Source organism: Quercus lobata, chromosome 5, assembly GCF_001633185.2.
Source record: "Quercus lobata isolate SW786 chromosome 5, ValleyOak3.0 Primary Assembly, whole genome shotgun sequence".
NCBI classification, from domain to species: Eukaryota; Viridiplantae; Streptophyta; class Magnoliopsida; order Fagales; family Fagaceae; genus Quercus; species Quercus lobata.
The window spans coordinates 12545901-12559882 of NC_044908.1; the positions used below are offsets into that span (position 1 = coordinate 12545901).

The window sequence follows — 13982 nt, forward strand, 5'->3', positions numbered from 1 at the left end:
AAAAATATTATGGACATTATATTACTTTTAATCTAGAAATCAAGTTCTAAAAAAAAAATAAAATAAAATAAAATAAAAAAAGAGGAAGAACAAATTTCAATAATAAGAAAAAGGGTTAAAAACTCCCGCCAAATTGTAAACCTTTTTCTTTCCACACTAATTACCGGCTACAGCCGGTAACCCCAACATTCCCTCTCCCAAATAAAAGTTAAAACCCAATACCAGTCCCATTTTGATTCTCTTCTTTCTCCATTTCTCAGTCACCGGTTCACCGTCCAATCTTTGTTTCAAAAGCTTCCACTTTTCAATGAGAAAAACCGATCCCTATCCACAACCCGAACCCGAACCCGAACCATCAAATCCAAATCCAAATCCAAATCCAAATCCGTTCTTCTATTCATATTCCGGGTCGAGACTATGAGCGCCGTGAACATCACAAACGTCGCCGTTTTGGACAACCCAGCCACGTTTCTCAACCCCTTTCAGTTCGAGATCTCCTACGAGTGCTTGACCCCTCTCAAAGACGGTAACTACTTCACAAAACGTCACCGTTTTGTTTTTGTTTTTTTTTTTAGCTTCATCTAGGGTTTGTTGTTTGTTAATTAGGGAAACAATTAAAGTACTACTTGAATTTAATTAGGCTCCTATTGCATTAATACTTCGTTAATTTATTGTAAAAGTTCGTAAATTTAAAGTCTTTTTGAGTTTGAAAGCTGTCTTAGTTGTTATGACTTATGATGTTGTCTTGTACTCTAGCAAGTCTTATGTTGTTGTTCTTTGCAACTAATTAGGATAAATGTTATGTTATGTTTTTTTTTTTGGGCATGAATTCTTTGCTTTTTGAATTTGTTGAATGAGTAGGAAGTTGGAAATCACAATTTCGACATTCTTGTTGTGTTCACGAATTAACAAGTGGCGTGTTGTGAGTTTGAGTCCAGGATTCAGCCTCTCCAAAAAAAAATAGAAAATAAAAATTGGGGGTACGATTATCTACCAATCACCTATGCCAGACTGTGCAAAAGTGGGAGTTTTGTGAATTGGGTACAGCCTTTTTGTTTGTTGTGTTCACAAAGGGGTAAAGTCTTGTTGGGTGGCTATGGGTGGTTTATAGGGGTGTTTAAGGTCAAAAGATATGAATGCAAATCTTAAATTTTTTGTTGTTGTTGTTAGTCGAACCAAATATGCCTTAGATCTAATGCAAATAAATGGGATATGCTCAAATGCATTTTTGTCCAACCATTGATTTTTGTATTGTGAAAATTTATACCCTTTAGCTGGTTTTAGGAGGATATGGGGAAAGAGAAGAGACCATGGTATCAAACCTAAAGCAAAAGGTAGAGAGAAGAAAAACAAAAGGAAATGGAACCAGGAAAGTTGATTTCTCATTATACCCTCTCTTATTTTTTGAAGGGCTAAATTGGTTTCTATGAAAGAATTTATAGACCTTGTTACATTTCTTTTGAGATCCAAGCGCTTGTGTTGAAGTCGGCATCTAAGGGACAATAGGTCACCTGTTGCCACTATCTCTATTTCAGTCTAGAGCACCAAGACTAAAGATGGGTTGTATATTTCACTCATTTCATCTCCCCTTCCCCCCCTTAAGCTTGATCAATCTGAATGGGGAATTAGTACGATTAATGTAGTTTGTTTGGTGTTAAGAGTGCAGTTATCTGACAGCTTCATTTATGCAGAATGAACAGGCAGTATCTGACTTAAAGGAAGATTAACCTGGGAAAAAAATTGTAACGTTTGAGCATTTGTAATCTGATTAATTCTTCCCATAAATTTGGATGCTTTATAATTACTTTTTAAGAAAACTAAGAATCCAATGATGTATGATCCAGTCCTGATTTTATTTGAAGTCCATCTATTGAGATATGATAGGCTTAGGTAAAGTGTTTAATAGGAAGAGAAGTTCAAAAAGTAGTTTGATTTAGTTAGTCCTGTGTTAGAATCCATGTGTTTGTTTAAGATATGCCATACACAGGATGAGACAACAAAGAAGCCCCTGATGGTTTGTAAAAGGCACTGGATCTAAGTGAGGCTTTTGGCCTGTTCCTTTTAATTTTTTCTTTCTTGCCCTGAATGAATAAACTAATCTTCATCTTTAAGCATGTAGATGTTTATATCTTTGATAGTACTCATAGAAGAACCATTTCTATATTTCCTATAGAAGTTCTTTTTTTAACTCCAGCTACCAAGTACTTGAATTTGAGATACTAAAATGCTTTGAGGATGTCGCATGTTTTTTCAAGATATTTTGTACATTCGCTTAGGGTAAAAGTGGCAGGTGCAGCTAAGCTGTATTTCAGTATTTGATGCATTCTTTAACCACTCAATGCCTTCTCTCTTCACCCCCCACTCTCCCTGTTAGGTGGAGTCGCTTAATTATACTAATGGGAATCATTCATTTATCTCTTTGAACTTTTAAAATTTTTTTGATTTTTTTTTCTCTAATATAAAATTTTTGTGCATTTCCCTTGTTTGTTATGACAATCTATGTAGTTAAATTTGTTTCTTTGACTTCTGCCTTGCTAGCCTTGCCATATTTTAAGTCAAAACACTGCAGATTTGGAATGGAAACTCATTTATGTGGGATCTGCTGAGGATGAGACATATGACCAACTTCTTGAAAGTGTGCTTGTTGGGCCAGTCAACATTGGCAACTACCGATTTGTCCTTCAGGTAGTTTTTGATGAATGCTTGTGCTAAGTCCTAAACTTGGTTTCAATGCTAATTTGCTTATAAAAATAACACTAAATTTTTTTTTATTGGGGCCCCTGGCAGGCAGACCCTCCAGACCCATCAAAAATCCATGATGAAGATATCATTGGCGTCACAGTACTGCTATTGACATGTTCTTATCTTGGACAAGAGTATATTCGAGTTGGATACTATGTGAACAACGATTATGATGACGAACAGCTAAGAGAGGAGCCTCCACCAAAAGTTTCGGTTGATAGGGTTCAAAGAAATATTTTGGCCGACAAGCCCAGGGTCACAAAGTTCCCAATCAATTTTCATCCTGAGAACAATGAGCATGGTGAAGAACCCCCTCCTTTAGCTGAGAATGCCATTGAGACCAATGCAAATGGAGAAGAACCACTCCCTTCACCTGAAGGACCAGCCATTGAGCACTAGGTTGTAAATTGAAGCAGCTGCATGACATATTGTGACATTTTGACTTCAAATTTTAACTACTGATGATTTTGGGCGAAACTGGTTTTCCAAATCTCAAACATCTCCATCCATGATATGCTTTTGTGACCATGATCTACTGTGAATTGCTAGTTGGAATGTGGTGTACGATCACTGTACTTGGGTTGCGATGTGGTACATAATGGGTTAAAGATTTTGTATGCCATGAAAATTAAAGTTTAGGTTTTGTTTTTTGAAAGTCTTTCATCACTTGGTCTTGTAAAATTTTCCTATTTTATTGGAAAAACAGTTAAATGTTTTGACTGTGTTCTTTGGAGACAGTAAATCATATGAAGTGAATTGGAACTGAATGTAACCTATGCTTAAGAGTTAATGATATGAATATTTTGCCTATCTGTAAAAATTCTTGACTTCGTCATTGAGCAGAGATCATGAAATTTTTTGATATTAGGCACAGTTACAAACTGAGACAGCTTTCTGAGTTTGCATAAGTGAACATCAATAGAAGGACCAAATTAAAACCAGTTAAAACATTTAGACATTTGATGACAACATTTTAAACTTTGGGGATCAATTGGAACTTCAAGCAAATTTTTGGGACCAAAGTTGGTGTTTGCCTGTTACTCCTCTTAATCTATAATTGCATGCATTTTGTGTACATGAAGGAAAATAGGATAGGATTGATATTGCCGGCTTCAGTCAGGATTAGTTTGCAAGATCTAACTTCTAAAACTTTGCAGGACTAGAAATGATAATATATTTAAGGATATTTGTATTCAAAGTCTAAGCTAACTTGAAACTTCTTTAAATCTCAACAAGAGCTATAATTTTTTTTTTTTTACAAGTAAAGCACTTCATTTTCTTACTCAAAAAAAGAGAATTATTTATCAACAATTTATTTTCTTGATGTGTAATGAAAAGTGAAAATCAAATCTATAGTTCCTCTTCCTCCTCAACAATTGTGCTGCCACCTCTTTGAGCACCACGCACAGCTTTATTTGCCTGAAAAAGGAAGGAAATATAAATTATTTGGCAAAATTAAACCCAGTGGTAGTAGGGAATAATGTTATTCCTTTGAACAAACCCGGACACATTATATTGCAGGTATAAATTTGGCACCAGAATAAATTATGAGAAATTTTTATTTTTTACACTTATTTTAAGTTTGAAAGCACTTTTCTAGTCTCGTGCGTTTGGAAGTAACTTTATATCGAAAGCTTCTTTGTATAAAGTTTGTTAAATATAATTGTATTTAGAAAAAGTGAGACAATAAAAAAAATTAGACGTAAGCAAATAAATTGAAAAAACAGTTGCCAAACAGATTAGCACATTTCCAATAGTCATGATCATTTTAGTACTATGGCATGGTCCCAATTTATTGGATCATTAATTAATTAGTGCCTCATTATAAAGAGCTAGTTTCTTACTTTTTTGTGCGTGCTGAATATGCTAGTTTCTTACTTGATTCCTTTAGGTTAAGTCCAAGTCGTGGTTTAAAGTTAAACAAATGACATTTTCTTACCTCTTTATTCCAATCAGCTCTTAAGTTTACTATAACAAGTGCCACAACTTGAACAGAAAGTCCACATAGGATACCCATCCAAAGCCCCTAATAATTAAAATCAAATTTCACAACTCAAATATTAGTATAGCAAAATACCAAAATTGCTACCAATTTTAGCATTTATTCGAAGTACAATTTTTGCATCCACATTAGAACAAAACTTGTATGTAACTATTATGAATGAAATAGGGAAAGACCATATGTGGCCCACTTAAATTTTTATTTTTATTTTAAAAAAAAATGTAACTAAAGTCTAAACTCTAAAGTGTTGCTTGGTTAGTTTAGAGGGAAGAAAAAAAAAAGTAATCGATAGTAGTCCCATGTTGGCCAAGGTATGTGTAATGGGTTTATTTAACAAACACATATAAAGCTTATAAATGAGTCTATACTCGATTTGTTTGGTATCAAACTTTATAGCTCACGAGCTTGTTTATGAACAAATTTTTTTGCTTTGGCTTGGATTGTTTGTTAAACAAGCCTAAAACTAAGACTCAAACTTGGGTTATTTATAAACAAACAAATATAAACAAACTTTTTATTGAGCCGAATCCAAGTTGTTTATGAATATTTACATCTCTAAGTCTAGGAATTAATGGTGGCACAAAAAAAAAAAAAAAAAAAAGTGAATATATGGACTTTTGGGTGTGAGATATTAGTAGTGGAAAATTTTTGGATACTTTAGAAATTTCTCTTCTGGTTGGTACCGTTGCAAGATTTTCTTTAATTATTTGGCTATTGAGTAAATGGTACATGAAAATATGTTTTAGGTGATATTTAAGTATTTTAGAGGAAATGTTAGGGAGAAGTGCATATTGTGGTGTGATAGTTGAGGTAAATAACTTTCTCCTGATTCGTTTTATTTTTGCTTATACTATTGTATTATTAGCTACTGAATATTATTTTACAATTGTAACAATGTTTATTTTAATTGTGCTAGCTATATATATATTTAATATAAAGAATAAGGAATCATCAAAAATATATTTAATTTCTATATATATAATTTTACACAAGTAGTTAAATGAGATATATTTCTGCTTGAATTATGTTTTTGGATAATTTGACTATGCTCTGAATCTCTGATACCTAACCAATGAGAATTATTCATTAATATCAAAACTAGTTTCATCTATGGCATCACAAGCTTATCTTGTTTTTGGACCTAGCTAATGAGAGTATATATTAGCATATAACTAGTTTCATCTAAATCTGATGCCTAGTCATAAGGATATAACGTGACCCGTGACCATAGTCATATATATAAGATTGTTAAGAATGTGAATATCTTTGAATATATGAACTAAAACTTCTTATGTTTTTGGAATCCACATTATATATATTATAAATTTAATACATGTGAAATATTTGACCTTATGCACAATGTATTATTTTGTCAATCTATATGCTTGTTTTAGCTAGTTAGGATTTGATTACTTATTGAGTTGTCAACTCACCCCTCTTTCCCCTTCCAGATTCTGATCTTGAAGAGTAGCATGTTTATGGGCTTCTGCTAAGATGTGCGCATGAGTGAAGTTTAGGATTTGCTGGAATAAGATTGGAATTTTATGTTTAAAAATTATCTTTTGTTTAGATTCTTAGTCTTATGAGATTTAGTCTCTTTTTAGTAGTGATGGAGATTATTATTACGTTGTACTTTTGTGCTTAATTTGATTTAATATGGCAATTTTCAAGGTTTATTATTGCTCTCTGAAGGCATTGCATGCTTATAAGGTGAAAAAAACTAGTAAGTGTGTGGCTATTGTTGTGTGCTTAGCCCTCTTGGTTAGCTTTAGGGCGTGACAATATTTATGGTATAAGAGCCAGCCAGGTAACCTTATGTGGGCTCAAAAACACTACTCTACAAAGTGGGCCCTAATGAGGATGTCGGGGATTTAAGTGGGGGAGGACTATGCATTAACAACAACTCCTGTTTGGTTCTAAAAAGTGGCATATTCACTTTTCATTTTCCCTTTTTCTGTATTCAAATTCTAAAATTGAATATATAAAATAAATAAAAAATACCAATTTTTAAATTTGAAAATGATTTGTAAGTTATTTTGAATACATAATTTAGATATAAAATTTATCATGCATGGTTTAGTACTATTTTTTTTTTTTTTTTTAAGTTACTCTTTTCACTTGCACACACTTAAATCAATCAAGTGGGACCCTTTGCATTTTCACAATATTTACAGAATTACCACTATATTCGTTTTCTATGAAAATGAAAACATTGAAAAAATGTTTTCATTTTTTGTATTCAAATCCAACTTTTAAGATACCGAAAATGAAAACTAAGTACAAGTTCTTAAATCAAACAAGTTTTGTGGTGAGTTCCAATGAAAACTAAAAATAAAAACAAAAGACACCACTTTTTTTAGCTAACCAAACAACCTCTTAGTGTGAATTTATGTTACACTCCATTTGGTTAAGGAGAAATTTAGGAAAAGAATATTGACTCTTAGAACTTATACAACAGGCCTTAGTCCCAAGTTTTTGGGGCTGGCACTCTTAAAACATATAATACCAGAAAAACATCCACTCAACCAAACCTAATATAACTAGTTACTAGTTTAGTTTAGTTGAGATGAGGATTTCTTTTAGTTTTCAAACCACAATAACAAATGACATTCAAAATTGTAATTTTCTTTCCACACTTCTTTTAACAACCAGATGGAGGGTTATCAAAAATGAAAAAAGAAAAGAAAAAAGGAGAGTTATGAAAAGCGTTCAAGAATACAAACTAAAATTATAAATAGCTTAGGGTGGAATAAGGATTTCCAGTGGCAAGCCTATTTTCTACATATTACTGCTTGCTAAGAATTAATATGATAAAATTACATTACTAATCAACACTTTCTTATCCTCCTAACTGGGCTTCCACCCTCCCTCATATGCCAGCTGCTCTTCCCAATCTCTCCCTCAAAATCTTCACTGCCATGTACCTAAATATCATTCCCAAAAACATGTTAAAAAGAGAGGAAAATATATTTCAACATTACTATAATATATCTTTCTTTTCTCTTCTACTTCTTTTTTATTTTATTTTTTAAGAAGGGAAAATTTTGATGCAAAAAATGTTTATTAGTAGTACCTGCCCATCATCATTACAGTGGCTTGAGGATTTGTGCCTGGGGATTCACTAAATGTTGAGCCATCAACAATACGGAGCCTGTGAACACCAAGAACCTTGTACTCAGGGTTGACAACCTTGCCCACATGGCACCCACCATGGTAGTGCCAAATTGTGATCACAGTGTCTTTGCAAAACTGCTCCATGGACTTAGTGTCATTAGTATGCCTAGGTATAAGGTTCACACTAGCCTCGACACTCATGTTAAGTATTTTATCCACAGTTTCCTTGTTACACCTTGTGAAGTTTGTTACATGTTCTGACTGGGCAATCTTCGTGGCCATGCGAATTCCATCAACGCAGCGTTGAAGATCATACGGATGTTTGAAGTAGTTGAAGGTGACAGAGGGGTTATCATCAACATTGGTGTTGATCAGGTTGAGCTCACCTGTTGATAAGGGATTGGCAATCTTTTCTAGAATGAAGCCTCCCTTGAATGCTTCATGAGGTAAGTTCCGCTTGTTTTTGATGTATTCTTGAACGGCCTCTGGTGTTCTTTGCTTTGGTGGGATTGTGGAGAGCTGCCCAATCTGGTCACACCACAAAATGCAATTCATAGTGAATATTTTCATAATCAAAGAAATTTCAAGGAAGAATGTTAGTTTGACTTTCTAGACAATGTTTTCAATTAATACTTGACAGCTCCAATGTTGTTAAAAATCTTGCTTTAGTTCCTAGACCTTGGTGCTTACCTCGGCTGACACGATACCATGGTGGCAGTGAATGCTATCGTTGGATTGTCCAAATCCGCTGCTAGCTTCAATGTACACACCCTTCTTTGTAATCCCCACAGTTTGTATGAGTGACTGCTCAACTGGCCTATTATAGGGAACAAATATTGTGTTCATGGGGTTATCAGCCATGCCTTTCCCAACAAACTTGTTATTAAGCACTACTGGAATGTTGAGCTTTTTAAGATCAGCTTTTGGTCCAATTCCACTTAGCAGTAGCATTTGAGGCGTCCCAATTGCTCCACAAGACAATATGATTTCACTCTTTGCCTTATTTACGAGAACTGCTTGATGTTGGTTACCATTTTCATCTTTGAAAATGACCCCCACAGCCTTTGGTTGCTTTCCTGTATTAGACATTATCATCTCATTAGTGCTATGTATATGATCAACTTCTAACAAACTTGAAGTTCGCCTTACTTCTTTTCATTAGAAAGTTATAGAGTAAGTTGTGACCAAATGCCTAGACAGTGTACATAACATATAGATATAAGTCCAATTGAAGATGCTGACATACCTGTTGTGTCGAATACAATCTTTTGGACAGAGGCATGAATCAATACAGTGAGCTTCCGAGGGTTCCCAGAAGAAAGTAGTTCAGCAGCTGTGTGCCGACGGCCAAACCTGTCGAAAATGGTCCCACCAATCTTGGTTCCATAGATGTGATCATATGTGAATCCATTAAAAGGTGACACCCCAATATCCAGAAGGCTGTCCCTTACAGCTCTCTGCAAAGGTGCAAGTTTAGGCCGGTGGACAATTTGTTTCTCAACCCAAGGGTAGGACTCATTCACTAGCTTGGCATCCCAACCCCTTCTCTTTATAAACCTGCATGCCATTGCTTATTCAGTAACAAAAGTTTCACTAAAAGGTTTAAATCTCTAAGAATGGCTATAGGTTAGCTTTGGCTATTTGTTTCTTACCAGAAATGTTCAACTATATGTGCAGTTATTTTGTATGATCATATTATTTGCTCCTACAAAATCTATATGAGTTCTATACTTGACCAATTACCGTGAAAACTACAAGATTTTTGTTCCTGTTTTATGTACAATTAACTTTTTGTCCAAAGTCTCAATCATTAGGCCAATCTTTCTCCCCATCCTTGAAACTTACAGGGTGTCAATTGTCAAAGCCTCAATCCTTTGTCAGGTAAAAAAAGAAAAGAAAAAAGAAAATGAGAACATGACAATCAGAAGTCAAAACCCACTTCCAATTAGATGGAGCAAATATGTTCTGGGCTTTTCACCAAACATTTTATGGGCTAAGGTTATCCTGAGAACTTTCAATCCAGCCCAGGCAGGCCCAGCTTATCACTATTAATTTATTTATTTGTGATAGATACTAGAGAAATTAAACCTTTAAACCTTTGTTTCATTACAGTGGACACAAGTCACAAGTTGTGGCTTGTGTAAAAATGCAGTACTTGACATTGACATTTTAAAAATGTACAAGGTTTCAAAATATTTAAAATAAAAATGTACTTTGTTTTAAATACCAGATTTTTTTTTTTTTTTTTTTGAAATAAACTAACTAACAACTAACAATAAACTGACTTTTTTTTTTTTTTTAACCCAACATTCCACCACTTTAATGCTCTCATACATAGGTTACAAGTTTGCGTTACTAAACCCTGCGTTTTAAATACTAGATAAATTTGGGTAGATGAGTTAGAAATATTGGTGAGATATAATGTCATTGACATTTTATGGTTATGGACCACATGTTTATTTTAAGTGGTCACAATATGACTGACTTAAATGTTTGGACTCCTTTTAGATGTAACACACTTAACCTAATCATCCTCATGCTGGGAATTTTAGTTGAAAGGGACCATGTCCATGAACAGCATTTAATGGGTCAATTTGTGTTTGGAAGGAAGATGAAATCATAAATGTTCTATTACATAGTACATGGACATAATCATGGAAGTCATATGCTTACCATCAATTTTGTATCAATTACACTAATACAGTAAATTGTTCCCAACTAAACAATCTTAACTGTTGATTTCACTAACTTTTGGTCAATAAGTTCTAATCAGGCCACACAATTATTGTTTCCAAGGACCATGTAGCATTTAATTGACTAATATCAACATCTTCTTAGTCAAAAAGTTACTTCTATTTAGCAATAGCATCATGTAATCTTAAAAGATGCTATCTTGTCATGGTTATGATTTAAATGGGAGATTAATACATCAATGGATTGAGCATAATCTTAATTTTTTGGATAATAACTCTTAAATCACTACTAAATATGGACATTAATGTGTATCTATCCTCAAACTTTTCCTAAAACTTCAAGAGTTTATCCATCTATATAACTATTTTCACTTTTTATGAACCTTAACTTCAACATGCTAGTTCTGTGAGGAGTTATAGCTGGTGGGTTTGGTAGTTGAATTGATGGGTTTTGCTTGTGTTCACTCTCCCTCTCAAAATAGTGGAAACATGTACGTTTGGATTTACTTTCTGTTAATTTAAAATTATTTATTTATTTTGATGAAATTTGACAAAAGTAAAATTGTATTTTGAAAAGTTGAGGCTTAAAAAATATGTGAATAAACAAACTAACAGAAAAAAGCTAATTCAAACGCATACTTTTTTTAAAAAAATCTTAATAGACTTCTGAAAGAGCATATGGTATGCCAAACTCACTCATTCTACCACCCCCCCCCCCCCCCAAAAAAAAAAAAAAAAACCATATAATTCACAACAATTTAGAAATTTTTTAAAAAGTAGGTGGCATAATTTCCCAAATGAACATTGATAGACTTTAGGCTTTGCCATGTAATGAGGCCATTTATAATAAGCATAATGGTAAATATATATTCAGCCAGCATTGTACAGGAGGAATTCAAAAATTGGGTTGTCATTGCCGTTTAAGGACTGGGAGTTGGCATTCAATAGGTAGAAAATACCGGTAGAACTAAAACAGAGAAACAATATTTATGAGACATTAAAGTGTTCACATCAAGGGTACCTAAATTAGTAGGTTATTGACTTGAACGAAGTGTTTTTTTTTTTTTTTTTTATTGGTTCAGTTCTGTTCTGTGGCCGTGATATCAAAATGTTGAAATGAACTTTACAAACATCCATTGGGGTTATTCTTAAATTGGTACTTTCTAATTTATTTCTTACCTTGCTCTTAACAAAAAAAATAAATAAATGTAAAAACCTGCCTTCTAATCTATTTTTCTTCAACCTACTAAAATAAAAAAAAACCCCACTTTTTTATTCTTTTCCTTCTGCAGTCTTTTCTTTTAAACAAGTCCATGGATGTAGAGTTTAATAGTTTACTCATTATTGTCTTTTAACTAAAACAAACACTTAGAAAAAAATAATAATAATAATAAAGTAACCAAAAATTTTTGCAACAAACATCCTAAACAATCTAAGAACAATATTCTTAAAAACTAATCCCAAAAAGAAAAATATTAATCCCATAAAGGAAAAAAGGAAGGCTCTAGAATTTACCAATTGCTAATTGAAAGAACTGGTACATTTTTTTTTTGTAGAGGTCACAGGTTTTAAATAAGAAAAATAGTGTGAATTGGTTCTAGGATTATGCTCAACTCATTAAACAAGATACTGTGTGTGTGTGTGTGAGTGTGTGTATAACATACCTTGCGTTTGCTCTAGTGTAGAAGCCAGCATTGATGCAAGTGCCACCACCCAAAACTCTAGCTCTAGCATTAAGGACTCCATCTGTGGAAATGAAGAATTGGGAGACAGAAGTTGGAGAAGTGTCTGCTAAGGCAATGTGGAAGTTCTGTAAAAGTGAGACATTTGAATTGGAGAAAGGGACACCCCCTCTTTCAAGCAATAGAACACTGAAGTTTTGAGAGAGGGTGGCAGCCAAAGGACACCCAGCTGTGCCTCCTCCCACAATTATGTAATCATAAACATTGTCACCACCAGAGGATGATGATGATGATGATGATGAGAATGAGCTCGCGCGTCTGATAAATGGGTACTGGTTTTCGTAGAAATTCTCCTTACCTGCATTGCAAAAATTTTAAGGACATTCCATTCAACTTAGAAAACTCCCCAACTTTACTGAATTTTCAGTATTGCTAGATCTTGGATAATTTAGCAGAATACTACTTTTAATTACATTTCATTTAACTTAGCACAATGCTGTATCTACTAGTACATAATTATTAGATCAAACTAGTTAACATGGAATTGAATACTAATTAATGTTAAAGGAAAAACAAAATCTGCAATTTGTAAAGACAACCAATTAGTCAATTAAAGTTGGGGGCCTAAAAAAAGAGTCAAAAGTTTGGTCTTTCTTCTTCTACTGCTGTTGAAGTAAAAGAAGCAATTTCCACAGAGAATTCACAACAGCATATACCAACAGTCCTGAAAGACTACCACATACTACATTTCCTAATTTTCTTCCTACTAGTGCATATGGCTGCCCATCAAAACCAGTTGTACATCCATTGCTGGTCAACTATTAGAGAAAAAAAAAAAGAGGAAAATTAAGAAATATGAGCCAATTAAAGCCAAAGAAGACAAACAAACAAACCATCTAAGTCAAGATAACCCATCACAAAGAAGTTCACTTTTTGGAGTTTTATTTTGTACCCATTGATATTGAAGAAAAACAGACTACAAAGAATTGTGAATACAAGAAAGCACGGAGCTAGCTAGAGATGTTAAAAATATATGGGAGCAGGCAAAAAAAAACCTTGACAAGAAGAGAGTATGTTTGAGAGCCATAGAACGAAACAGAAAGAGAGCTTCACTGCCCCAACTGAAGCCATTGACAGGCAAACTTAAGAACTCAGAACACTTCACAGATGATTATGCTTCTCGATGGCCTCTATGTGGCTGACTCTGGTTGGCCTTGTTTTATGTGTGTTGACACACATATATATATACCCAAAATAACAGGAAAAATTATACATGAACTTGAATGATAATACAAGTCATTATTGGCAGATAAGCTTAAAAACAGTAAGCAATATCAACTAAGATTGCAAGTTCAACTGCATTTAATATGAGAGAGACTAAAACTGCAAGGATATTTAATGGTGAAATGAATGTCACGGTTGGAGTTAGTAATTCAAGGCCGTTGGATTCAACTCCTTTGTAATCAGATCAAGTCCATGATATCAAAGACAGCTCACAGTCACTTGCCAGCCTCCTCTATGAGAAAGGTGTCTATTAATTTAGGCCCATATATTATTGTTACAACCACTGCTTTATGTAGTCTATAATGCCCAACTCATAATTTCAACTGCATATGTATGTAAAATTTGAGCTGGGTATTATTGTACAACTTTTGAAGGCAATGCATGAAGTGGAATCATGGTTGTTATTGTGGTTCAAGTGTTTATGTCTGTCTCATTGCTAAGATAAAATTAGTACTATTCACACAT

General features: G+C 33.7%; 2 protein-coding genes across 2 annotated transcripts; one reads left to right on the plus strand and one right to left on the minus strand.

Moving 5' to 3' along the window:
• The first annotated feature begins 238 nt into the window (after positions 1 to 238).
• LOC115988415 (histone chaperone ASF1B-like) lies at positions 239 to 3532 on the plus strand. The gene is made up of 3 exons (XM_031111986.1): positions 239 to 526; positions 2570 to 2685; positions 2788 to 3532. The coding sequence occupies exons 1-3, from the start codon at positions 418 to 420 to the stop codon at positions 3139 to 3141; spliced, it is 579 nt and encodes a 192-aa protein (XP_030967846.1). The 5' UTR covers positions 239 to 417; the 3' UTR covers positions 3142 to 3532.
• Positions 3533 to 7348: 3816 nt separating this feature from the next.
• Positions 7349 to 13516, minus strand: LOC115991681 (protein HOTHEAD). The gene is made up of 6 exons (XM_031115522.1): positions 13289 to 13516; positions 12216 to 12591; positions 9105 to 9415; positions 8549 to 8934; positions 7818 to 8386; positions 7349 to 7668 (listed from the first exon to the last, which is right to left on the minus strand). Exons 1-6 carry the CDS (start codon positions 13362 to 13364, stop codon positions 7614 to 7616), a joined length of 1773 nt encoding a protein of 590 aa, XP_030971382.1. The 5' UTR covers positions 13365 to 13516; the 3' UTR covers positions 7349 to 7613.
• Between the last annotated feature and the right edge of the window lie 466 nt (positions 13517 to 13982).

Bases quoted from the DNA above. Each gene is read 5' to 3' on its own strand.
- LOC115988415 (XM_031111986.1), top strand. From the start codon at position 418: ATGAGCGCCGTGAACATCACAAACGTCGCCGTTTTGGACAACCCAGCC. The intron at 527-2,569 runs GTAACTACTTCA...AAAACACTGCAG, and splicing joins CTTGACCCCTCTCAAAGACG to ATTTGGAATGGAAACTCATT. The intron at 2,686-2,787 runs GTAGTTTTTGAT...GGCCCCTGGCAG, and splicing joins ACTACCGATTTGTCCTTCAG to GCAGACCCTCCAGACCCATC.
- LOC115991681 (XM_031115522.1), bottom strand. From the start codon at position 13,364: ATGGCTTCAGTTGGGGCAGTGAAGCTCTCTTTCTGTTTCGTTCTATGG. The intron at 12,592-13,288 runs GTTTTTTTTTGC...TTTGCAATGCAG, and splicing joins CATACTCTCTTCTTGTCAAG to GTAAGGAGAATTTCTACGAA. The intron at 7,669-7,817 runs GTACTACTAATA...AATGATATTTAG, and splicing joins ACTGTAATGATGATGGGCAG to GTACATGGCAGTGAAGATTT.